This window comes from Notamacropus eugenii, chromosome 4 (genome assembly GCF_028372415.1).
Source record: "Notamacropus eugenii isolate mMacEug1 chromosome 4, mMacEug1.pri_v2, whole genome shotgun sequence".
Lineage (NCBI taxonomy): Eukaryota > Metazoa > Chordata > Mammalia > Diprotodontia > Macropodidae > Notamacropus > Notamacropus eugenii.
Genome location: NC_092875.1, coordinates 247614795 through 247641384, shown reverse-complemented (window position 1 = coordinate 247641384; position 26590 = coordinate 247614795). Strand labels below are relative to the sequence as shown.

Sequence of the window (26590 nt, the reverse complement as noted above, 5' to 3'; positions counted from 1 at the left end):
AAGATGGGAATAGTTTTCATAAGACAGAAATCTGAGGTCAAAAGAGATTAAGTGCCTAAGGTCACACAGAGTAGCAGAGCCAGGATTTGAACCCAGATCTGCTACCTCCAGGTCCAGGATCCTCTGCTTTATAAGAGGTTCCCTCCCTGGAATTCTTCTAACACATTCTGGCTCATTTTTTAAATTATTAGGAAGCTTTTTAAAATGTTTTATTGATGTATGTTTTTACCCTATGGAGAATCATTTATGAAATAGCTTTTTTTAGAACCATCATTTGGTCCCTCTGTTTTAACTCTACTGACCTTCATTCCTTTGTTTGCTTTCTCTCCTCTAAAAGGAACTCTGCCCAGGCTTCTTCTTTGGTAATGTCAGTCTTTGTTGTGACGTACAGCAGCTTCAGACACTGAAAAATAATTTACAACTGCCTCTACAGTTTCTGTCCAGGTAAGTGGATGACTTTGGCAGGTAGGGAAGACAAACACTTCATAATAAGGTTTTTATGAGCCATTAAACTGTCGTTTGGATCCACTTGAGAAGGATGGCAAATCACAGAGGACATTTAGGAAAGTAATTTTTATCAAGACTAATTGCAAAGAAATATTAACTAGTAAATGCCAGATTTTGGATTTTTTTGGTAAGAGTTTAAATTTTGAGTTCTCCAATTGGATTTAGTTTTTTTGTTTTGTTTTACTTTCTCTATATTTTTTCCTTTGGTTATTTTGTCACTTCCCATGCATTCAATTATTACCTCTATCCAGTTGATTCCTAAATCTTTCAAGCCTTAGTTCTAACCCCAAGTTCCAATTTTGTATTGCTAACTCTCTGTTAGATTCATCCCCACCTGAATGTCCCATAGATTTCTTGAACTCATTGGTTCTAAAAACTTTCTCACCAGACTTCCCCATTTCTCTTAAGGAAGGGCATCCCCATTCTCCTTCCACTTAGTCATTTGCTTCATTCATTCTAGTCACTCTTCCTCTTCCCCCATATCTGCTTCCTCAGCAGTTATAATACTTCCTTTCCATTCAGGTGACCACCACTTTAGTTCAGACCCTCATTACATTGCACCTTGACTTTGAAGAAGCCTCTTAATTGGTCTCCTTTCTCTTAAGTCATTTGCCTTTCCAATCCATCCTCCACGTGGCTGACAATTTTAATATTCCATAAGCCCACGACTAACAGTTTCACTCCCCTGCTCAAGAATTTTCAGTGGCTTTAGATTCCCTTTAAGACAGAATATAAACTGTTCTCCTTGGCATTTAAAACCCTGTGTTATGAGCTGGTTCCAGCCCTCCTTTCAAGGTGTATTTCTTATTGCTTTCCCAGTGGGCCCTATATTTCAGCCACCTTGGCTTACTCTCTTTCTTCCCTTCTGCCTATTGGAATCCCTATCTCCCTTTAAAGCTCAGTCCAGGTGCTATCTCCTCTATAAGTCTTTTTCTGAACATCAGTTTTTTAGGGAATGCCCCCTCTGAAATGACAACGCATCTGCTGTGAATGTATTTTATATTTTACTTTTTGCTTATATTTTTTATTTCTTTACAATAGTTAGCATTTATATGGTACTTTAAGGTTTGTGAAATATCTTACCAGTATCATCTCATTCAGTCCTTCTAACAGTACTAGTGCTGGGAGGCAGGTGCTATTGTTATCCTCATTTTTTTATTTTTGCAGATCAGGAAACTGAGTCAAGAAGCAATTTAAGTGACTTGTTCAGGTCACACAGTTAGTGAATGTCTGAACTTAGGTCTTCCTGACTCCACTATACTATCTAGGTGTCCATAGGAGAATATGAGCTTCTTGAAGGTGCAGGGTACAATGCTGTGTACAGAGTAGGCATTTCACAAGTGCTTGTTGAATAGTATTAGTTATACTTTGCTCTTGACAATTTAGGGATTGTTGGATTTCAAACTAGTAGTTGTATCTTGAGAGGGAGAGAGGGAGAGAGATGGCTTCCAGGTAGTCCTTGAACCTCTAACAGCCACATCAGATCCTTTCTCCTTGTGGCCATAACTCATTTCCTTTTGTGCTCAGCTGCTTTCCTCTCCTCAAGAACTCGTTGTACTCCTTCACTCTGTTTTAGATTTGGATCTCTATTCTGTGTTCTTAATCCTTAAGTAAAAGTGAACCTTGACAATTGTAAGCAATTTTGTCTTGTAATTTTGCTGAGATCCTAAAGATTGTGATGCTGATGTGTGTTTGTTTGGTCATGTGAAAGCTAAAAGGTTCCTGATTGACTTGTTCCTTTGACCCAGTATGTAAAGCAGAGTTTCAGGATTCAGTCTTTTTTAGCCAGTAAAGTTCCAATAAAGTATGTGGCAGTGTATATGGAAACTAATGTTATTCTTTCAGTGCAGTCAGCTGCCAAACAACATGAAGGTCCTTGAATTCCCATCATAGAGTGGCTTCTGTACACTGGTATAATTGTATTGGAAGCAATTAATATATTCTTCCCAAGATCATGGATCATTTGTAACTAGGGTTACAAATTTAATTAGTTATTTTTGTTCATTAAAGGTGAAAAACCAGATTAATTGTTCCTCTGTACCAGGGAAGCCAGAGTCCTTAATCAGCATTCTGAAATCCATTTGTAGGATCATCCCAGCCCTTGAAGGGACCTATGAGGTCATATTGTCTAGCCACCGGGACACAGAAGTGACTGGTCCATAGTCAAACACATAGCAGTAACCAGAGCCAGCAACTGAATTCAGGTTCTTTGAATCTGTATCCAGTGCTCATTTCAATAGTTTTTTCACCATTACAGATCTCTATCAACAGATCAGAGAGGTTGACACTCATGCGATTGTTGAGTACCTGGGTTGAACACAGTGATGTGCAGAATGTTGTGGGAGACTTCTGCCCACAAGAAGAAAAAATCAATAAAGAGGGTGAACTCACTTTTAAAAAATATTTTACTGACTTTTTTGTTTTTTATTTAGTACTGCAACTTATCCCCTTTGTCTCACTGCTCACCCTGCCCCTTTCCCTCTCCCCCAACCTACCCCAGAATCTTTTCTTTATAACAAAGGAAAATAATTATGCAAATTCCACTAATACTGGAGCAAAGTCTGACTTCTTCCATGTCCTTCCACACCTTAAGCCACCATTTTTTTTTTCTCTTTGGGCATTACCATCCTAATGGTACCATCCTAATTGGGCATTACATCTTAATGTCTGTACTATTACATGCTTTAACTGCTGTGTCCGAATATAGTTTTCCACAGTATAAAATAGGTGTACTTCTTCCATGTTTCTGAAATAAAATTTATTTTGCTAGTCCCTACTATCCTCTCAAGCTATTAGCAGCAGCAGCAGCGTCAACATGACTAGTGTTTATATAGTTCTTTAAGATTTACAAAGATTTGCTGTACATGTTATCTCATTTGATCCTCACAGTAATAACTTTGGGAGGTGATGCTATTATCATCCCTTTTTATGGATGAAGAAACAAGCAGAGAGAGGTTAATTGTTGTACAGCTAAGAAAATGTCTGATCTGCAATTTGAACTTGGATCTCCATGTTTCCCTGTATCTCTTTTCCCTTCCTTAGTGGTATGCCTCCACTTCTTTCACTCCTCAAGTCTTTGTCATCTGACTTTTGACCTCACTCAAACAAAACTGTTCTTTCCAAAACTATCAAATGTGCTCATCTTTTCTCAGTTCTAATACTTCTTGGCCTCTGCTACATATGATGCTGTTGACCACTCCTCTCTTCCTAGATACTCTCCTCTGGGTTTTTGTGTTACTATTCTTTCCTGGTTCTTTTTCTACCTGCTTGACTGCTCTTTCATCAGTGTCCTTTGCTGCCTTTTCATCCACATTGTACCTCCTAAATATGGGAGTTGTTCCTCAGTGTTATAGCCTGGGCCCTGATCTCATTGGCTCCATGGGGTTAAACTCTCATCTCTATGCAGATGACTCTCAGATGTATGTATACAGTCTCAGTTTCCTGCCATTCTCCTGCCCCAATTTGGTCCCCAGTCGTTAACTACCTATTGAGCATTTCAAACTGGATGTCCCAGAGACATCTTACAGCTCAGTATATCTAAAACTGAACTTTAGCATCTTTCCTGCAAAACCTCCCCTTTCTTAAACTTTGCTATTCTTGTCAAGGACACTACCAACCTTCCAGTTTCTCGGCTTCATAATCTTTCTGGACTCCTTAATCTCCCTCACCCTGCATTTCCAAACAGATGGGAATTCTTGACCTTTATATTTTCACATCTTCTTTGCACAGAATTCCTTTACTGTCACAACTTCTTTATCACTTCTCACCTTGCTAATTGCAACCATCTTCAACACATAAGAGAATCTTTCCCACATATTGCTGCCAAATTAATTTTCTTTAAGTGCCATATGAATCTCCTGTTCAGACAATTCCTCTGGCTCCCTATTGTTTCTATGATCAAATATAAACTCCTCAGTTTAGCTTTTGAAACCTTACACATCCTGGCCCTAACCTACTTTTCCAGGCTTATTGGGCAATAGTATGCTCTGGGATCCACTCAAACTATTCTCCTCTCTCTGACCATCCCCCATTCCTGGAATGTATTCCTTCTTTCCTTCTACTTCTTTTCTTTTAACATGTCTTCTGCATGAATCCTTTCTTGATCTTCTCGCTTAACTTCCCAATTGCTAATCTCGCTTGCTAACCTCTCAAACTACCTTGTACCACTTTTTTACATATTTGTGTTAACTCTACATATTTGTGTATATACTGTTTAGATTTTATATACACATATTTATATGTGTACTGTATATATTTTACATATGTTTGTCGATTTTCCCATTAGAAAATGAGCTCGTGGTAAGGATTGTTTTGCTCTTTGTACTTCTATCACCAGTGCCTAAATATAGTACCTGGTACCTAGTAGGTACTCAATAAATAATGGCTAATTGATTTTGCTTAAAATCTTCTTAGTTACCTCGAGAATGGCAAGGAAAGACTATTTAGGATATTTTGATCTAGTTCTGTCATTACCACTATTCAACAATCTTATTCTTTTCTTGACTTCCTGTATCATTTCCCAATAATAGCAACTATTTAAAATTTCTTTTTTTGCCAAGGCCTTCCACCAGATCTTTATGCTTCTCACTTAAAGCGATGACTTAACTTTCCTGAGAAGATTGAGGCCATTCTAAGTGGCTCCCTCTATTCTCATTCTTTCTGTCCCCACTTATCTCATTCATTCTCCAGTCTGAGAAGAGGAGGAATTCCTAATTTCTAAGATAAGGCTAATATCAGTCATTTTGCAAACATCTGTTAAATGCACTGTGCTGAGCTCTGGGGATACAAAGAACCTCAAGAAGAGAATCCCTCAAGAGTCGTATTTTGAAATGGGGAGGAAAAATGTCTAGGTACATGTAGGATATACAGAATAAATGGAAGGTAATCTGAAAAAAAAGCTTAAGGAATCTGAGGGACCTAGAAAGATCTGCAGAAAAATAGAATTCTGACCCAGGTCTTGAAGGAAAGAAAAACCAAGAGGTGGAGTTGAGGGGGCAGGGCATGGGGCACACACAGCCAGAGCAAAGACACAGAATCTCTTTTTGACAGTGAGAATCCGAAGTTTGGCCAGCATGGCAGACTCTTCTCCTCTCTCCCTTAGAACTTTGTTTCAACAATCAGTCCGTGTGCATAGTCAGTTTTCAATCTCCCTGTCCTTCCTATATGCCAACAAACAGGGTCCAAAAAGAACCCTTCACTTGACCCTTCTACCCCATTTTCCTACCCTCCCATTTCTGTCCCCCCAGTCACTAACAAATTTGGAATCAGTTGATGTGGGAGGCTACTTTTTCACCATTCACTCTTTCTTAGTCCCTTTTAATCTTATTTCTGTTTTTACCATTGTATTGAAAGGTTAACAGTAATCTCATTGCTAAATCTAGTGGCCTTGGTTCAGATGTCTTCTTTTTGACATCTCTGCAGCACTGGACACTAGACACCACCATCACCCCCATTCCTGAATGTGCCCTTTCTCCTTTGACTTCAGAGATTCCACTAGCCTGGTTTTCCTTGTACATTCCTTTTCCCTTCATTCCCTTTGACTCCTTGCCCTCTTCCTGCTCAGCATCTGCTTTTAAGAGCTTCAACTCTCACTTTTTTATCAACTAAGCTCCTTGAGGGCAGGGCTGTTTTAGTCTTTGAATCTCCAGCATGTTGCATCTATCAGCACTTTAATGTTTATTTGAATTGAATGACTGCTGCTAAGCATTCTGCCTGTTGCTCCCTTACCGGGTCTCCACAATTGCTTTTCCAAAACTCATCCTTCCTCAAACCTCCCGTGGTTCCCTCTCCTCAGACTCTCTTAGCTGAGACCTTTGCTTCATATTTTACAAAATGTATCGAGGCCATTTGTGTGATTTCCCTCTTCTCCCCTCTTTCTCATCTCTTATAACTCAGATGCCTTCTGCCACAATCTCCTGTTTCACCCCTGTCTTACATGATGTAGTTGCCTTATTCCTTATCAAGGCTAACCCCTCTCCCTGTTCAAGCAATCCCATTCCATCCTATTCCCCCCCAACTTTTTTGCCCACTCTGTCATCCCCATTTTGTGACATTTTCAGTCTCTCTCTGACTACTGATTCTTTCCCTACTGCCTACAAAGATGCCCATGTCTTTCCTGTCCTCAAAAAAAACCCTTACTTACTTGATCCTTCTATGTCTGCTATCATATTTTATCTCTTCTGTACTCTGTAGCTGAACTCCTCAAAATGGTCACCTACAATAGGTGCTTCCACTTCCTCTCCTCTCACTTTCTTCTGTTTCTGACCTTAATCATTCCCCTGAAACTGCTCTCCCCAAAGTTATCCATGATCTCTTAGTTGCCAGATCCAATGGCCTTTTCTTTCAATCCTCATTCTCCATGACCTCTCTGCAGCCTTTGATGCTGTTGAGCACTGTCTCCTCCTTGGTATTCTCTTCTCTCTGGATTTTCGGCACACCCCTCTCCAGGTTTTCCTCCTACCTATCTGACCACTCCTTTTCTTTCTCCTTTGCTGGATTCCCTTCCTGATCACACCCTTTAACTGTAGGTGATCCTCAAGATTCTGTCCTGCAGCACAAGCTGAGTTTGATCCCTCTTGTCTCCCTCAATCTCCTTTTGACATCTCAAACTCAAAGTGAATGAAAGAAAAAAGCATTTATTAAGTGCTTACCATGTGTCAAGACTGAGCTGCATGCTGGAGACACAAATAAAAAGACAGTCCTTGTCCTCAGGAAACTTACCTTTTAGTGGTGGGAGACTTCCCAGATAGAGGAATAGGGGCTAGGAGAGAGAGAGTTACAAGCATAGTGAGTGAGGACACATCCCTCCCAGTAGTGTTGGCAGGGTTGATTTAATCATGGTTGTAGACCTGGAGAGGAGCAGACAGCTGGTATGAACATATGCACATCAAGGCAACTGGTGAATAAGCAATAATGATAATAACTAGCAGTTACATAGTGCTTCCTATGTGTCAGGTACTGTGCTAAGTGTTATTTTACTTAACTGGTACTGTTATTATCCCCATTTTACACATGAAGAAACTGAAACAACCAGAAGTTAAATGACTTGCTTACTAGTGTCATGCAGCTAGTAAGTGTCTGAGGCTATATTTGGATTCAAGTCTCCCTGACTCCAGGCCAGCACTCTAACCACTGAGTCACCTCGCTGCCTCCTGAAATAGTGAGGGTGGGAACAGGGGAGCAGTTAAAAATGAGATCTCTCAAATTGAATGCTTTCTTTTGTTTAAAGGATCATAGATGTATTTTTAAATTAAATTTTTTTAATTAATAAAAATCATCTTCTCTTTCCTACCTTTTCCTCTTTCATTAGAAAAGAATAAAACAAAACCGTGGGTAACACATACGTAAAGTCAAGCATAACATATGTCTTTGTTAGTCATATCCAAAAAAGGTCTTTGTGCCTTGAGCCCATCACCACTGTCAGGAAGTGTGTAACATTTTTCGTTATGAATCTTCTGAAATTGTGGTTGGTCATAGTTTGATCAGAGTTTTTAAGTCTTTCAGAGTTGTTTGTCTTAAAAATATTGTTCTTAAAAGTAAATTCTCAAATGAACATATTCTTTACCTCACCTCAGACTGGTTTTTCTTTTTGACTTAATTGTTTGTCATTGCTGTCACTATCCACTTGCTGATGTTATAAAATCTTGAAATTGCCTTGGACTCTTTTTCTCCCTCTCTGTTGTCGAGTAGGTTATCTGATCCCTGTCTCTGCTGTCCCTGTAACTCCTTGTGCCTGTATCTTTCTCTGTATTGGGCGCTGCTGCCCCTCTGATATGAGCCTTTGTTGTCACCTTTCTAGTGAAATGGCATCTCCATTCTCCTTTACCCACTGCAGCTTCTTCTACCCTTCCTATCACTTTTGGCCTAATCTTCTTTGTACACTGACCTGGTCCCATCAGTCCTCTGTTAAAGATGGTCAGTGGTTGTTCCCTCTTGCCTGTTAAATTAAGTCACAACCCCTTTGTATGATGTGCAAGGCCCTATATAATCTGGCACCCACCTTCATACTTATTCAGCCACATCATCTATTACTCTCTTCCACACATCTGGATGATTCTTTCTGACCCCTGCAACAAACGCTCCTTGTGGTCAGCTCCGCCAGCCTACTTGCTTGTTCATCACAGAGGACGCTTTGTTTCCTGACTGTGCATTTGCACTGGTTGTCCCCGTGTCTGGAATGCTTTCCCTCCTCACCTCTTTTAGAATCTATGGCTCCTTTCTAGACTCAACTCAAATCTCTCCTTCTGAACCTGAATCCCTTTAGATGTCTTCCTCTGTGTGATATGTGTATGTATGTATGTATGTATGTATGCATATGTGTGTTTATGTGTATAAACACATACACTATGTATCTTGGTGTGTACTTTATCTCCCTCCTGATATGTACTATAATCTCATCATTGCCCTCCCCGTGTTTTGCTTACCTTTGTTTTTCTACTACAGTGCTTGGTATTAATAAGCATGAATAAATGCTTGTTGACTGGTTGCTTCTTCTGGTTAGGATGTCCTCCCTTTTCCACTTGGTGAGTTCCTGCTCATCCTTTTAAAGTGTAATTCAGATCCCTGCTTTTACATGAAGACTTTCTTCATCTTGCCAGTCCTTACTGAATTCCCTACTTGCTTCCTGCACCTCACTCTCTGTGCATGAGAATTGTGTTCTGTACCTACCCGTTACCTACCTGAGTACCTTGCACAGTGTTCTGTACCTTAAAAGCACTTGACAGACATTTAAAGGTTTTTTAAATGGTCCTGGATTAGAAACCAAAGCAGTACTTTAGAGACATTATTAGTTCATATGGGTGGATAGAGATGAGAGCAGGCTCTCTGAGCAGGGAGCAAGCTAAAGAGAGTGGTAGAGTCCCAGCGGGGCAGGGGAGCCATGGGTGTTAAAGCAGAAGTAGTTCTTCAGGTCCTGGAGAATAATGCCTTTAGATTAGGAGGTGAACTCCAGAATCCTGCAAAACAAATCTTACTGCTGACTCAGCACAGTGGAGCAGGCAAGCATTTGCGGTTGCAGTAGCAACTGACCAAAGGACTGTCACATGCACAGTGTAGAAAAACTTCTTTGCTGTACCGGGGTTTTTTTATGTACACCCAGACAGCTATACGGCTTTATTCTTCGACAGGAAAGACAGCAGTCTCCTAAAAACCTAGTCACTGATAAACTGAGAGCAGTAAAGCTGGGCTGGTTTGACTATTTAAGGGTGGGGAGGGGGGACCCTCATGTAAACTAGGCCTTGAAAAATTAGTTATAAACCCTTTGCTCCTCTCCATTGAAATCTTTAGTAAAAAGTGAAAGATTTATATGATCTGAAGAGAAATCAGAGTATTTCTTTAAACAGCCTAGAAGTCCTGCCACATTTTTAAGGGAGGCTTAGATGAGGTGGGACATGGGAAAACCAAAATTATTAGTGCCATTAGGTGGTTACAGGATGAAAATTTAAACCTCTTTTTCCTGTTTACGTTCTTTGACATTTGCCAGTGAGATGATTCTAAGTCTCTCAGGTTTTAAGACAGACTGCATTTCCAGATGAATTGATAAGTGTGAAGAAATATTTTTCTTTCCATGAAACTTTCTGTTCAAAAAACCAGTAGGGATTTGGAATGGGGCACATTCTCATCACAGCTCCACTTGTGTTCACCTACGCACCATAGGATTTGGTTAACACGACATCTTCTTGACTTTTTCTTCAGGTGTCCATCCTGTTTTTACAACCTGATGAACCTGTTTTGTGAGCTGACCTGTAGCCCTCGACAAAGCTGGTTTCTGAATGTTACAGATACTGAAAGCCGTGTTGATCCCACCACAAATGAGACCAGAATCAATGTAAAAGGACTACAGTACTACATTGGACAGAGCTTTGCAGATGGTAAGTTCATATAGAGAAAACTGTGTGGTGTAAGGCAAGAACTCCTGTTGAGCTGGAAGACCTCTGCTTAAGTGCCATCCGGATTGCACATTATTTCTGTTCTTGTTACAGAATAGCAACCACCACCACCACAATAATAACAACAGCTAGTAGATATATAGTGCTTCAGAGTTTGCATGTCTTATTTCATGTGATCCTTAGAATAACCCTCTGAGGTAGGTACTATTATTATCCCCATTTTATAGAGAAAAAGACTGAGGCACAGAGAGGTTCAATATCTTACCCTGGGTCACACAGCTAGTAAGTGTCTGAGGTAGGATTCAGACTGAAGTCTCCTTCAGATCTAGCACTGTATTCACAATGCTTCCTAGCAGCCTCTAATAGAAAACAACACATTGGAAATAAGCCAAGTTTTTATTATTTCGTGGTGTAGAAATAATAGTTGGCATAATACTTGGAAAACTATTAAAATTGAGCTGGGTTTCTCTGCACATTCTGAGCCTGAAACACCTCTGGAGATGAGACAGACTCTGCTGGCCTGGTTATTTCTCTTGCTTTTCTTTGATTCTCTTGTTATTTGGAAGCACAAAATGAATTGAGGGAAGAGTTTACACATACTGTCCAGAGAAGAGAAAGCACAAACATCCCCACTTAGTTTCTCCGTTTCTTTTGATGTACTTTGGTTCTGCCTGGGATAACTTGTGCATGTGTGAGCTGTTGACAGTGAGTACAGGTCCCATGTACTTACTTCTTTGTCTGCCACCCTGTTCACATGGGCTCTAGAATTCTAGGAGCTGGTTATTTACGAACACCTCTTGGGTAGGGGGGAGACTTTATAAGAAGAGGCAGGTGAACTAAAACAAGTATATTCCATTTCACCTTTTTCCCCCATTGTTTTTTAGCCATGTATAATGCTTGCCAAGATGTTGAGGCCCCCTCAAGTAATGATAAAGCCCTGGGGCTTCTCTGTGGGAAAGATGCTAAAGACTGCAATGCTACCAACTGGATTCAGTACATGTTCAATAAAGATAATGGACAAGCACCTTTCACCATCACGCCTATTTTTTCAGGTAGGGAAAGTTGTTCTTTGTCTGTTATGTTCAAAGTCTGTTGTTTTCATGCCAAACAGAATGGATTGCGGGGTGGGGAGGATTGACATTATATGAATTTAATTCCTCATACCTATATTCTGTAGTATGAGACTCATCAAATTCTGTCAGTCAGTGGTGTGGTGAAAAGAAGGCTTCCTTTGGAGTCTGGTGCCCAGGGTTTGAATCTCACATGTACTCTGTGATGCTGGGCCTGACCTTTAGCCTCTAAAAGAGGAGGTTGCACTAGGTGGCCTTAAAGGGCCTGGTGGTGATGTGAACTCTAAAGTGATTTCCAAAACAAATGTCTTGCTTCTGATTTGGGAACAAAAGGCATATAATTACAATGAAATAGAAGACTACAGCTAAAAGTAGTTTGCTGTTAATAAACAAAAGAGGGGCATCTTGCCAGTGGCACCATTGTAGTCGGCCCCCACTCCTTAGAAGTCAGAAAGATAGCATTCCTTAGTTTTGTTCTTCACAGAACTAATTCAATTCAGAAAACATTTTTTAAAAAATCTGTTGTCTACAAAGAAATCTTGAGTATTATTCACTCTCAGTCAGTCAAACATTTCTTGAGTGCCTGCTATGTCCCAGGCACTATGCTAAGTGCTGGGGATACAAGGAAAGGCAAAAGACATTCTAACTGTGAGTGAGCTCACAGTCTAATGGGGGAACCATGCAATTGACTATGTACAGACAAGCTTTATATGGGATAAATAGGAAATAATCAACAGAGTGCTAGAATTAAGGGGAATTGGGGAAGGCTTCCTGGAGAAGGTGGGATTCTATCTGACACTTGAAGGAAGCCAGAGAAGCCAGAAGGTGGAAATGAGGAGGGGAAGGATTCTAGGCACAGTCCACACCTAGAGAAAATGCCTCAGTTTGGGAGCTTGGTGGAGTGTCTTGTTCAAGGGACAGCAAGGAGACCAGTCTTATTGTATTGGAGAGTAATAGGAATGGTTTTAAGGTATAAGAAGATTGAAAAGGGTATGGTACTGACAGATTACAAAGGCTTTGAATGCCAAACAAAGTTTTTATGTTTGCTTATGGAGATAATAGGAAGCTATTAGAGTTTATTAACTAGTAGAGGGATATGATCAGACTTACACTTCAGAAAGATCACTTTGACAGCTTAGTAGAGGATGTACTGGAGTGGGGAGAACTTCATTGCCCTGGAGACCAACTAGCAGGCTATTGTGGTAGTCTAGATGTGAAGTGATAAGGGCTTCCATCAGGATAGTGACAGTAGTAGAGGAGAAAAGGGAGTGTATGACAGAGATGTTACAAAAATAAAATCAGTGAACTTTGACAACAGATCTAGGGAGGGAGAGAGAGAGTGAGGAGTTGAGGGTATCACCTAGGTTGCCATCCTGGGGGACTGCCCTTGACAGTAACAGGAAATTTTGTAAGTGGAGGGGATTTGGGAGGGAAGATAGCAGTTCAAGTTCATTCTTGAACATGTTAAGTTCAAGATGACTACAGGACATACATTTTGAGATGCAAGACTGGAGGTCAGCAGAGAAGTTAGGGTTGGATAAATGGATATGAGAGTCATTAGCATAGAGATGATAATTCAATTCATGGGAACTGATGAGATCACCAAGTCAGGTAGTATACAGAGAGAAGACAGAGCCCTGTGGAGGCACTCATGCTTTGAGGGTGTGACCTGAGGATGACCTGCAAAAAAGACTGAGAAAGAGTAGTCAGAGAGGTAGGAGGAGGACCAGGAAAAAATAGTGTTATAACCTATGAAAGAAAAGAGTTATCAGCAGTTTGAGAGGCAGCAGAGAGGTTAAGAAGGATGAGGACTGAGAAGAGCCCACTAGATGTGGTAATTAAAAGATCATTAGCAACTTTATAGAGGACAGCCTTTAGGCCAGGTGCATACCCTCTGCCTTCATAGAGTTTACATGGTAGTAGGGAGATAAGACATTAACATGAATTAATATAATTCTAATTATGTAGTTTCATTAAAGAGAAGCAAGGTGACTTGTGAGGTCCCCAGGTAAGGTTGTTATTGATAAACAGGGCCTGGAAGATTTGGCATTTAAGTTGGATTTTTTAAAGTGAGTAAGAAATAAATAGATTAAAAGAGGGAAAAAGGGCTGGCCAAGCTAAGGGACAGGCGAAGGAACACAGAAGGTGTTTTTGGTGTCCATTATCTAATCAGACTGTTGCATGTCATAGGCAAGAATATGAGAAAGGGCTGTATGGGCAGGTAGAGGAGTACCAGATTATGGTGGGCCTTGAACATCAGACAGAGGAGTTAAAACTCTGAGGCAGTGAGGACCTACTGAAGAGGCAAGCAGAGGAATGACATGAACAGATGTGTGCTTTGAGAGGATTCATCTGGCAACAGATGAACTGGATTATGAAGAGAAGTAGAGCAGTAAGATCTAGTAGGAAACCACTGTTTCCACCTGTCCAGGATAGTAGTGAGGCCTTGTACTATAGGGGAAGGTGAACCAGAGGTAGCCTCAGGGATATCTGGGAACTGATTGAATTGAAGAGTGAAGGAGAAGAAAGTATACGAATATGGGTAATGACAGAATCCTGGTCCCAAGCTTAATGGCACATCATGTACAGTAACATCTAGTTTATGGAGGACAGGATGGTGCTTACAGCAGCTTATTAGCAATTTAGAGGATTAGTAGTACCTGTGATCCCATGTCCTCCCATCTTCTCCAGCAGGCTGTCCCCATTATTCCTCCCCCCTTCAGATTTATAATCTTTCCTTATCTGTTGGTTTCTTTTCTGTTACCTAAAGACAAACCAGGGCTATCCCATCCTTTAAAAAACTAATACAAAAAACCACTCCTCACCATACTCTACCATGCCTGCTTTATCTCCACATCTGGTCTTTCTCTCTCTCTCTCTTTTCAGCTAAACTTGAAAATGTTGTCAGTTCTCTTTGCCTCCCCTCCCTCTCTTCTTGCTTGTTTCTGAACTTTCTTTAATTTGCTTTCTTAGTCCAACTCTGTCACAAGCGGCCTATGGGACATTGCAAGTTAATGTCAAGTGGGCATCTCACACTTCCCTGAGAAACCCACTCCTCCTCAGAGCTTCCCCATTCCTTTCGTTTAAATATGTTTGTTTTACTATCTTTTTCTTTTATCATTATAAAATGTATTTTTTAGAAAGTATTCCTTCTTCCTCTCAGGGAACCATCCCATATAACATATATTTTTTTAGAAGGAAAAAAAAATCTGCCCAACTAATAAGGATTTTGAAAAAGTCCCAAAACAAGCAGTGTGCAACCCCTGTGGACTTCCCATCTCCAGGAGAGGATGAGTGGGGGGTGTCCGCTCACATATCTTCATTTGAGGCTTCTTTTACCTTTATGGTTTTGTTACATTTACTTTTTTTGTGTTATTCTTCCTGTTTGCATTGTTAAAGTCACTTTGTGTGTTGTTTTCTTGACTGCTGTTACTTCATTTTGCCATCAGTTCATATAGATCTTTCTGTGATTCTCTGTATTCATCACACTCACATCATTTCTTACAGCGTAGTAGTACTCCATGACATTGCTGGGCATCTACACCCACAAACACATACTTTTCAGATACCAAACCTTTATTAGAGAAATGTGATAAAAAGATTGTTTCCTCCATTTGACCACTTCCCTTCTTATCTGGGGTGTGCTAATTTTTCCATTACTTTTGTTCTCCAAACACCCTCCCTCCGCCTTCCATTTACTACATATCTGTCTTGTATATGTGTTGTTTTATCCTTTCATATCTAAGTTCCTTCACAGCAGGGACTGTTTTCACTTTTTTCTTTGTATCCTCAGTGCTTAGCATGTACCTTGCACATAGGAGGCTTTTCCTCTCTTTCTTCTTTGGCCTGTGTGTCAGAAATCATAATATTCTGCTTGGGGTCAGGGCCCGAGCCCCCTCGGTCCCCCTGACCAACAGGTCTCTAAATGCCTGTCAGTCTGGATTGAGCGATCTGTGAGCTTTGAAGGAAGGAGACTGGAGACAAGATGATAAACAATTCTAAGCAACTCTCTTTATTCAGCTGAAAGTCAGGGTTTATAAAGGCTGTATCCACCAATCACATACAGGCTGAGCTCATCCCATTACTTCACCATCTCATGACTATTCCACATCCTTACACCCGCAGTAAGTAAGGAAGCTTATCTTGTTCCTGAAGCTAGTTCCTGGGTTCCCAGGCCCACTTGCAACTTTACTGTACAGAACATCAGTATCTGCAGGAACATCAGGTTCCAGGGTCATACAGAGCTTCTGCCAGGGTTTGAGTAAGCACAAATCCCACAGGAACAGGCTTTGCCTCTGCTATAGCCTTGGTCACAGGACTTGCACCCCCCTGGGCCCCTTACAATATTCAGTAACCCTCAGACAAGAGAAAACAAGTTAAAGAATTGTTCATTTCTAATTTCAAATTAAAAAAATAGGAGCTCCTTGCCTTTCTATAGTACTATAGTTTTTTTTAATTAAAATTTTTTTCAATTAGCAAGCATTTATTTTCTCTTTACTTCCTCCCATTGAGAAAGAAAAAAAAATAAAACCCAAAACTTTTGTAACAGATATCCACAGTAGAACAAAACATTCTCACATTGGCCGTGTCCAGAAATCTATATCTCATTTTTCTTGACTCTGTCTTGAAGGAAGGTGGTATCGTCATCATTTATTCAGCCATTTTTTTTATCCATGTCCCACTGTTTGTGACCCTATTTGGGGTTTTCTTGGGAAAGATCCTGGAATGGTTTACCATTTCCTTTTCCAACTCATTTTACATATGAGGAAACTGAAGCAAACAAGGTGAAATGACTTGCCTAGGGGCAGACAGCTGGTATGTATCTGAGGTTGGATTGAACTCAAAAAGGTGGGTCTTCCTGATTCCAGGCTGGGCACTCTATTTACTGCCCCATCTAGCTGCCTCTGTTCTTCATCACTGGGCTTCTGGAATTGTATGTCAGTGTACAGATCAGGGTTATTAAGTCTTTCAGAGCTGTTTGTTTGTACTTCATTGTAGCTGTTCTTATACATTGTTCAATTGGTTTTGCTCACTTCATTCTGCCTCAGTTAATACAAGTCTTCCCAAGTGTTTCTGAAACTGTCCCTTTTGTAATTTCTTATGGCACCATGATATTCCATTACATTCATAGACCACATTGTGTTCAGCTATTCCCTATTTGATGGATACTCCCTTAATTTCCTGTTCTTTGCCACCACTAAAATTGCTGCTATAGATATTTTTTCTAAATATGGAGACTTGGATTTCTTTGGTGTATAAACCAAGTAGTGGTAGTATTCCTTAGTCAGAGGGTATGCACTATTAGGAACTTTTGGGGCACAGTTTCAAATAGCTTTCCAGAATGACTGCACATAGTAGATTCTTAATGAAGGCTTGCTGATAGAGAAATAGAAAACTGTCTATTACACCAAAAAGTTAAGGAACTTGCCTGGAGTCCCATAGCTAGTATGTGTCTATGATGGGAAATGAATCTATTCCTGACACTCAGTAGAAGGGAATCTTCTCACTGGGAATTGCCTGAACTTGTGAAATCAGAAGTAAATCAAGTTGAAGAGAAAGAGGGAGACTTTTTCTATATGACAATTCTTTTGTTTTCTTAAGGTATTCTTCTGATAGTGGTTTTAAAATATGTATATACATATAAGTGTGGGTGTATATATGCATGTATGTATATATATATATGTATATATATGTATAATGAATATTACAAATGGTTCTTTTCTGTGTGTTGTCATTTAAACCCAGCCTCTCAAATGAAATCAAGTTCTCATTCTGTTAAGGTGTGTTGTTAATTTGTTAATCTGTGAATTTATTAAATGTATTAACTCAACATTATTTAATCTCTTAGACATCCCCGTTTATGGAATGGAACCAATGAACAATGCCACCAAAAGCTGTAACGAATCAGTGGATGATGTAACTGAACCTTGTAGCTGTCAGGATTGTTCCATTACTTGTGGGCCCAAGCCCCAGCCCCCACCTACTCCTGCTCCTTGGCTGATACTTGGCTTGGATGCCATGTATGTCATCATGTGGATCTTCTACATGGCATTCTTGCTTGTGTTTTTTGGAATGTTTTTTATAGTATGGTGCTACAGGTAAGGACTTAAGTTTTTTTATCTCCTTAGAGGGGGGTAAGAAAGCAAACTTGTATGTGACATTTGTCAGTTAATAGTAATTAGTTTAGGAAACAGTTTTCTGAATTAATACAGAAAATGAATTTTTTTTTTAAGCAAGAAAGCATTCTGAGGCCTGTTGAAACACTAAGCCAATTTTTTCTGAATTACATATAGTTCATAGGAGTTTCTCTTTTCTAACTGGCTATTCTTTGCTAAAATTATCAGATCATTAGAATTCAATCAAGTCAAATTCCTTTTTTTCCACCTGAGTTTCTGAATAAGTATTTACTTTGTCATTAGTCTGGAATACCTTTTGAGAGCCTAAAATTTGTAAGATGCAGACTTTAAAAGGAAGACTTCAAAATAACTTTTATTTTGTTAACTATGTAAAGAACACATGCCAAAAAAAGCAGATTCATTTTTCAGGATGAGTACGTAGGAAAGAGGAATACTCTTGAACAAAAGGAGAAGAAACAGGGAAAAAGATTTCTGTGGGATTATAGTGATTTCAGAGTAATCTTTTCAGAATCATTGCATAATGAAAAATTTATTAATATTGCTTATACTCTCTTCCCCCCAGAAAACGGTATTTTGTCTCTGAGTACACACCTATTGATGGCAATATAGCCTTTTCTGTTAATGCCAGTGATCGAGGTATGTGTATTTGTGATTCGAAAAATAAAAGGGGGGTTGGAGCTACAGAGGTGAACAGGTATCAGGATTAGGAAAAAATAATTTTTAGTATGGGGAAAGGGACTCCTTACATGCAAAGTTCATTCCTGTCATGGACAAGGGTATGAATCACCCACCTCTGGGAGGCAGATCATCATGGATTTTGTGTCTGTATCACTGACCTTTGGCTAGTCAAAGATTTTTCCCACCCCCATGTAGGCACTTAATCCAGTCACTGCTGTATGAAGTTTGTTAACTTATTTCCTGTTACAAATTTCAGGAATGGCTTGGCTCTTAACCTCCAACCTCCCTTCCTCTCATGCTCTTCCAGGGGAGGCCTCCTGTTGTGAACAGCTCGGTGCAGCATTTGAGGGCTGCTTGATAAAAGGGTTTACACAATGGGGGTCCTTCTGCGTTAGAAACCCATTGCCAGTCATCTTCTGCTCCCTGGTCTTCATCGCAGCGTGCTGTTCAGGTCTGGTGTTTATGAGGCTCGCTACCAATCCAGTTGATCTTTGGTCTGCTCCAAACAGCCAAGCTCATCTAGAGAAAGAATACTTTGATACCCACTTTGGACCTTTCTTCCGTACTGAACAGCTTATAATCCAGGCTCCACACACTAAGCAGCACACTTACCAGCCATATCCTTCTGGAGCAGATGTTCCCTTTGGGGCCCCTCTGGACAAAGGCATCCTGCACCAGGTAATCTGCCATTTGCTAATGTCAGCTCAGGGGGTACATACTTTATTTGTGGTACGTCCTATAGGAAGGCCTTTTTTGGGGGAGTGGGGACAGACTGGATTTGTAATTTCATCAGCTCCCAGTAAAGAATTCCCACAGCACCTTCTCTGCAAACAAGGAGGTGCTTGGAGCATTAAGAAGTTAAGGGAGTTGCCCAGGGTCACACAACTACTATATGTCTGGGGTACAACTTGAACTCAGGTTCTTTCTGGGTTGAAGGCCTCTTCTCTGTCCTTTACTTGAGAGTATGGCAGGCCAGTCCCACTCATTCAAACCACACATTAGAAAGACATTATTACGTTTCAAGATTCTTGAGTAAACGTACATGCTTTCTCCTAGAAGATTTTAAAAACCAGTAGAGTTTTATGGTGGCTTCCACTCTTAGGTACTTCTTGTGGCAAAACCTGCCTTTTTATTGAGGTTGGATGGGAAAAATGTGTCTGAACAAAGGGGAGACTTTACCAGAAATTCCTTTCTCATAAAGAATTTATTTGCTAAAACTTGACATTGTGGATTTTCTCAAAATGACAGTTGTTTTGGTTTTTTTTTTAGTCATTAGTTAAATGGCTTCTCTGAGTGATGAACTTTCTAAGACTTATTACTTGGCTTGTTAAGAAAGAAGCTTGTTTTGTATTGATCATGTTTGCAGTAATTATCCTGAAATCCTCATATTTTGACTTCCATTCCACTTATTAAAGTGATGCCACCCAGTTTCTCAGAAAGGTTTTTAAGACCATCTCATACTTCATACTGTCCTGTGCCTGTGGATAAATCATCCCACTCCTTTTTATACAGTTCCATATGTTTAATCTTCTCAAACATGATTCCTGATTGTAAATTCCATCAGATTAAACCAGCCTTTTTGAAAGAAATAGTGTGTGCCAGGCACTATTCTAGGGACTGAAGATGTAAAGATAAAAGTTGTGTCTCTCCCTGCTACTCGAGATAGGACAAAACATTTACATACAGAAGTAGATTTGAACACAAAGTAAATACGAAGTAATTGTGAGGGATGGGGGAGAAGTAGGGAAGGTACTAACAATCCCTTGGGAAAGCTTTTTTATACTTCAAGGAGATGACAGCAAAAAAGTCTTATTTCAGAAAGTAGGATGTTTAGTGTTTCACATCCACCTTTCCTACCTTTTTGAATACAAATTGTGTATGTGCATACTTCTCCTATCTGCCTTGGCCAGATCAAACACCCAGAAGAATCCCATTGAGAACAGCTCCATACTTCCTTGCTGCAGGTGGTTTTGGAAGGTTTAAGGTTGTCAGAAGAGGTTCTTTTAAGGGCCACTGGGGGTTTGACCTCATTTTTGCTGATGCTGTCTTCTCTAACTTTCTGCTGCTCTGAGAAATTTGTCCCTTCAGCCATTTAGTCCTTCTATAACCATTCCTGATTCCCTAAAGTGTGAAGTCTGGTAAGTCAGCCTAATTGTCCATATTTTAAGGATGCTCTGGCCTCTGGTTTGCATACTTAGGAGAATTCTGCTTCAGATGTGATCCTCGTACAGATTGGAGAAGGGCTTCTGGAACTTTTTTTTTTGTTGACATCATGATCTCAGTGTTTCACTATAATTAGTTTCCTTTGTAATGCTATATATTTTATTATTTTCATTGAAAAACATGTTGTGAAAAAAACATTTTGTGCATAGTTTTCACTGGACTGCCAAAGATACCCAATATAAAAAAGATTAAGAACCCCTGTGTTAGGGGAATTCTCCCCTCCCATCTTCTGACCCTAACAGATTATCAAAATGTTAGTCAATTGTTAATCAACTATTTAATGTAAATGTGGTTTTGTTCTTCCAGGTGCTAGACTTACAGACAGCCATTGAGAACATCACTGCTTCTTATAACAATGAAACTGTGACCCTTCAGGACATCTGTGTGGCCCCCTTATCTCCTTACAACAACAACTGTACCATTCTGAGTGTACTAAATTACTTCCAGAACAGCCATTCTGTTTTGGACCATGAAAAAGGAGATGATTTCTTTGTCTATGCAGATTATCACACCCACTTCTTATACTGCACACGGTAAGCAAGAGTATGGATGGAATTGGCCATTGAGAAAATGACTTTTGAAGAAGTACCCTGTATATATACCATATATATATATATATACACACACACACACCTGTAGTTCCTGCTTCTGGGAAGGCTGAGAACAATGGTTTGGTTGAGCTCAGGAGTTTGGCTAAAGGTTATCGAGTTTTCCCACTAAGTCTAAGATTAATATAGTGAACCCCCTGGAGCAGAGCGACTGCCAGGCTGCTGAAGGAGGAATGAACCAGACCAGGTCAGAAAAACATCAGGATAAAGTTTCCATGATATTCTGTATTGGGATTGGGCCAGGAATAGTTGCTGTGCTTCTAACCTGGGCTCTAAGTTAGGGAAAACCAGTCTCAAAAGAAAAAAAAAACAAATCAGGAGGAGGCAGAGCATTCCAAACATAAGGGACAATCAAGTACAAAGGCATGGAGATGGGAACAGAAGGGTTCTATTTGAGAAAGAGCAAATAGACTAGTGTGGCTGCATCCAGAATGGTGCAGAGGGCAGAGAATAAAGTAAGATAGACTGGAGAGGTAGAAATGGGTAAGGGTGTCAAGAGTTTTCAGTGCTAATCTTATATATGGTCCTGGAGGTAATAAGAAGCCTATGAAGTTTACTGAGCAGGGGCTAACAAAGTCATATCTTCATTTTAGTACCAGTGTATTTATAAAAGTAACAGTGTTAAGAAACACCAGATAAAAGTCTTAAATATATTTCTATTTCTTGTCTTGGGATTCAGGAGAAAATATTTTGTGTGTATGTGTGTGTGTGTGTGTGTGTCTGTCTGTCTGTCTTTGTCTGTGTGTGTCTGTGTGTCTGCCAAAATCCTAAATGACAGCTTTTTCAAGTGACTACATAAATACATACAGTTCTATGTATTAACCTATGCTCTTAAATATGTATCTACTAAATGAGAACTTGGCTCCTTTTACATAGATGAGTCTTTATCAATTGATGAGTCAGATTTTCAGTCAGGTGAATTAGCATAAGAAAATACTTTTCAAGCTCTTTTAAGTGAGAAGAATGCCTAGTGCTGTCAGGTGAATCTTTAAGTATAGAGAATTGTTGCGTCAAATTTTAAAGGAGGAAAATGAATTAATTGGCCCTCGAAAAGGCCTGTTTTAAAGAAGTGACTGCTTTAAAGACTCTTTCGAGTAAAAAAGGGTGACTGTGGTATTGAATGAGTATGTAACTACTTTTTGCATCAGCTTTTCAATGAGGTTTCCAGATTTGGAACTTTCCAGAGTGTTGCTAGATAATTGCCTGGTGACCTGTAAGATAAACTTGATATCTTGATATCTGAATTTTAATGGGGTGAAAGGAAGAGATAGCATCGAATTTACCTGCTGGCTTTGAAAATGGTGCTTTTCTAGTCATGATAATTATTATGTTTTCAGGATAAAGATAAGGAAACATATACCTGATCATCTCTGAATGTGTTGCTACTTAGAAATTAGTCTCCCAAGAATTTAGTTATAAGATTTGGTCCCTTTTTACTGAGGCATAGTTTCTTTTTTTTTTTTTGTGCTGAAGCATATGTGTATGGGTGTGTGTGTGTGTATACACACACATACCTTGGCCTTCCCAGTGAATTCCAGTTTTCTTCCCCTATTTCTCAAGGAAGTGTTCATCTGAAAAAGATAATGGTCGTGCAAGCCTACATCTTTCTGTGACAGCTTGGGTTTGTGCCTGCCAACATGCCTGGAAGGACTTAGCCTGTGCACTACTGCCATGTATTTTCAGAGACCTTTATCAAATACAATGAAGTAGCACAGACATTTACTCTGGGGAGGTAGAAAGAGCACTTTTAGGAGAGCCCAAGGTCTGCATCCCATCCCAAGTACCAGCTGTGTGTGACCTTGGGCAAACCAGTGAATCCCTCATCTTCCCCTTCCCACCTCTGTAAAATGGGTATGAAAATCTGGTAGGTGCTCATGTATGTAACTTGCTCTGTGAACTTTCCAGCCCCCTGTCACTGCCAGTTGTTGTTGCCCTTTGAGGTCCTTTGGCTACCTCAAGGCCTGCTCCAGATTCCTTGGCATCCAAGAGCCTCCACTAGAATTATCCTGAAATGGAGAATGTGGTCTTGAGCTTCTCCAGGAAACTCCCTCAAAGCAATACCTGAATTTTATGTGACCAGTATTTTCCAGATATTTAAGTAGAGGCTACCCTGCTGCAGCAAAGAATTAGTAATGGAACATTTCCCCAGCATTTACATATGTGTGTGAAGAATCTGAATCTATTATATTTACAGAATTGAGGATGTATCTGTCTTGCTTGGGCTCCTTTAATTTTTAGCTCCACATGTGTGTTTCCTGTGACTTTTCTCTCAGTTTTACTGTCATGCAGTTAAGCCCCTAAAACATTTCTTGTTCCAATGCATAATAATTCTTTATATTTTTTTTTTTTTGGCAGGGCTCCTGCCTCTCTGAATGATACAAGTTTGCTTCATGATTCTTGTTTGGGAACGTTTGGTGGACCTATTTTCCCTTGGCTTGTCTTAGGAGGATATGATGGTAAGTACTTTTCTGGTGTGGAGTGGGGAGGTTGATCCCAAAGATAGCTATTAACTCAGGACCTCAGATATCAGAGCTTAATTTGCCTAGATATCAAAACTTCATTTCTTGTCTCATGAATTCAGGGCATATGTTTTATTTTTTCTTTAACTTGAAAATTCTTTTTTTTTCAGTTTTGCATTTTAATGAAAACAGACTTTAGTATTATATCAGCACAACCAACTTCTTTTGTAATGGCTTATCTTTAAATGAATGTGAATGCATCAAATGTCATCTTGACTTTAAAATCTTTGCCCTTTCCTCCTCTTTCTCTTTTCCTCTTTTAAATTAGATTATTTTAAAACTTCACATGTTTGTAACACCAGAGTGAGATTTTAGTCTTTAGCCTCAATAGTCTCTTAAAGGAAGTACTGTGTAGTTGAGCACTGAAGCACAGTGGTTATCTTATCTTTTTGAGTTGATAATGATTAAGAAATTCAACCATATATGTATTCCACTCAAGGTTTTTAAATATGGAAACTACAGGTTTAATTTCTCTTTGCTAGTCCCCATAGCACATCACAGCAGATTGCCCAGTGTGCAGTGGTGCAGTGGTGCAGTGAAGTATGGTGCAGTAGCATCTTTGGCACGTGAGGTTTAATTACAAGAGGTTTGACAAGGTTTTCTTCTGCAGAGGGAGACAGCCAGTAATAGTTCTTGGGCATCCCCCCTGTGCTGAGGAAAGATTAACCTACAGCCTTAAATATGTACCTGCTAAATGAGAACTTGGCTCCTTTTAGATAGATGAGTCTTAATTCATAAGCCGCACTCTAGATTTGTCTGGTAATTGTCCAATTTTTGGTACACAGGGTTTGTTGCTAGTAAATTGCCCTAGTTATGTCATTAGGCTACGAGCTCTCTGTTTAGGAGTCTCCTCAGCTTCAGGCTTATAATCTTTGTGTCGCTGCATTTTTCCTTTATAGAACAAAACTATAACAATGCTACTGCCCTTGTGATTACTCTTCCTGTCAATAATTACTACAACAATACTGAGAAGGTACAGAGGGCCCAAGCCTGGGAGACAGAGTAAGTGTCTTGCCATGTTTAAATGAGTTGCTTGTATCACTGGACAGTGAGTTTGCTATTCTACTCTCAATATTTCTTAAGTCAGTGAGCAAATAACTTTAGATCCTCTTTCTTCCCTTGTTCAGTGCTGTTAGGTAGACTGGGGGGAAAACATCTACACTTGAAGTCCTAAATTCTTGTTGAAAATGGTGATCCATTTCAAGATCACATTTTGTTTTTTATTGTTCAACTTGACCATCTTTTACCAAATAGGAGGGAGAGAGCACTTTTTTTTTTTAAGAAATCCAAGTGAACTTGTTTTGAATATTTTTTTAAGTGACCAGAAACTGACCAAACTGAAAGTAGCTGTCATTTAATCCACAGCTCACAGAGAACTCTACAGAAGAAAGTTTAGATGTTGTGTTGGTATAATGGAAAGAGGGCTAGATTTGGAATCCCTAGAACCTGTATTTAAATCTTAGCTCTGTCACTTACTTTTGCCTGGAAGATAGTAAAATCTCAGGCTGAATCTCTGTTGTTCTCAGGTTCCTGATCTGTCAAATGAAGGGGTTAGATTAGATGACCCCCCGGGGGCTTTTCTAGCTATCAATCAGTAATCCTAAGAATCTTTCTTTTGCTGGCTTCTTCCCCTGATGTGCACTTTATTTACTTTTTAGATTTATCCACTTTGTAAAAAACTACAGGAACCCAAACCTGACTATTTCTTTCTCTGCTGAACGAAGTATTGAAGATGAGATAAATCGTGAAAGTAACGGTGATGTTGTCACCATTCTAATTAGCTACGGTGTCATGTTTTTATATATTTCCATCGCTTTAGGACACATCAGAAGCTGTCATAGGTTCCTGGTATGTATATGTGTATCCTTGAATTTTCATATAGTTCTTAGTATAATTGAGACTTTTTAAAAATATCCCTAAGGTATTCATCTTTATATTTAAAACAGATAAAGTAGGTTTCATATTTGTAAACAACAAAGTTCTTTGGCACATCACTTCTCTTTCTTCATTTTGGTAATTTTTTAAAAAAATTGTGACATGTATAAATAATTCATTTATAAATAAACTTACAGACATGTCTTTTTACCATCCCAGCTTCTCCTATTATAAAATATGACTGTTACTGGGGGAGACCAAATATATTTGCCATCTACCACTGGTAGAGGATTACTATATTTGTTGAAATCAAAACCTGTTGTAGCTTGCTTGGTATGTGATATCATTGAGTTTTTGTATAGTTTTCAGTATTGTTGAGACTTTTAAAAAATCTCCCTAAGATATTTCTAATATAGTCAGCTTTATATTTAAAGCAGATAAAGTTAGTTTCATATTTGTAAGGAACAAAGTTCTTTGATGCATCTCTTCTCTATCTTCATTTTGATAATTTTTTTAAAAATTGGGATAAGTTTAAATAGGATATTCATAAATAAGGAAACTTATTGATGTGTCTCTTTACCACCCCCACTTATACTATTATGAAATATAATTGTTAAAATATAATTGTTATGAATATATTTCCCATCTACTACTAGTAGAGGGCTAGTGTATTCATTGAAGTCTTCCTTGTTTGGGTTTGTCCAATCTAATATAGTAAAATCTAAACTAACCATTTTTCTTTTATTAATGTTTTCAGGTAGATTCTAAAATCTCCCTGGGCATTGCAGGTATCCTGATGGTGCTTAGTTCGGTAGTGTGTTCTCTAGGTTTCTTCAGCTATATTGGAATTCCTCTCACTCTGATTGTCATTGAAGTCATCCCATTCCTGGTGCTTGCAGTTGGAGTAGACAACATTTTTATTCTAGTTCAGACCTTTCAGGTATATGCATACATACCAATCTTGGCATTTGGTTCCATTTTGAAATGATTTGAAAGCACATTGAAAAGAGGAAAAAATGCCTTAGCTGAAACTTATTACATTCTCATTATATGTCTGCAAATTCTACTCTATTTGGACACTTTAAT

The 26590-nt window shown here is 39.3% G+C and overlaps 1 protein-coding gene and 1 non-coding gene across 4 annotated transcripts in view; one reads left to right on the top strand and one right to left on the bottom strand.

Moving 5' to 3' along the window:
- The window catches only part of NPC1 (NPC intracellular cholesterol transporter 1), a 55876-nt gene that overhangs the window by 15231 nt on the left and 14055 nt on the right, over nt 1-26590 (top strand). For 2 of the 3 annotated variants that reach the window (XM_072604386.1, XM_072604388.1), the window contains exons 3-13: nt 338-444; nt 10201-10376; nt 11279-11446; nt 17313-17562; nt 18164-18237; nt 18536-18957; nt 20809-21035; nt 23466-23566; nt 24529-24631; nt 25288-25477; nt 26262-26444. In XM_072604386.1, coding sequence (XP_072460487.1) covers nt 338-444; nt 10201-10376; nt 11279-11446; nt 17313-17562; nt 18164-18237; nt 18536-18957; nt 20809-21035; nt 23466-23566; nt 24529-24631; nt 25288-25477; nt 26262-26444 — 2001 coding nt within the window. The remainder of the gene's footprint in view (nt 1-337; nt 445-10200; nt 10377-11278; nt 11447-17312; nt 17563-18163; nt 18238-18535; nt 18958-20808; nt 21036-23465; nt 23567-24528; nt 24632-25287; nt 25478-26261; nt 26445-26590) is intronic. The other variant, XM_072604387.1, reaches the window with a different exon arrangement.
- Nucleotides 9724-9836, bottom strand: LOC140502937 (U5 spliceosomal RNA). Its single transcript, XR_011966655.1, has one exon. It is a non-coding gene; the product is annotated as a U5 spliceosomal RNA (small nuclear RNA).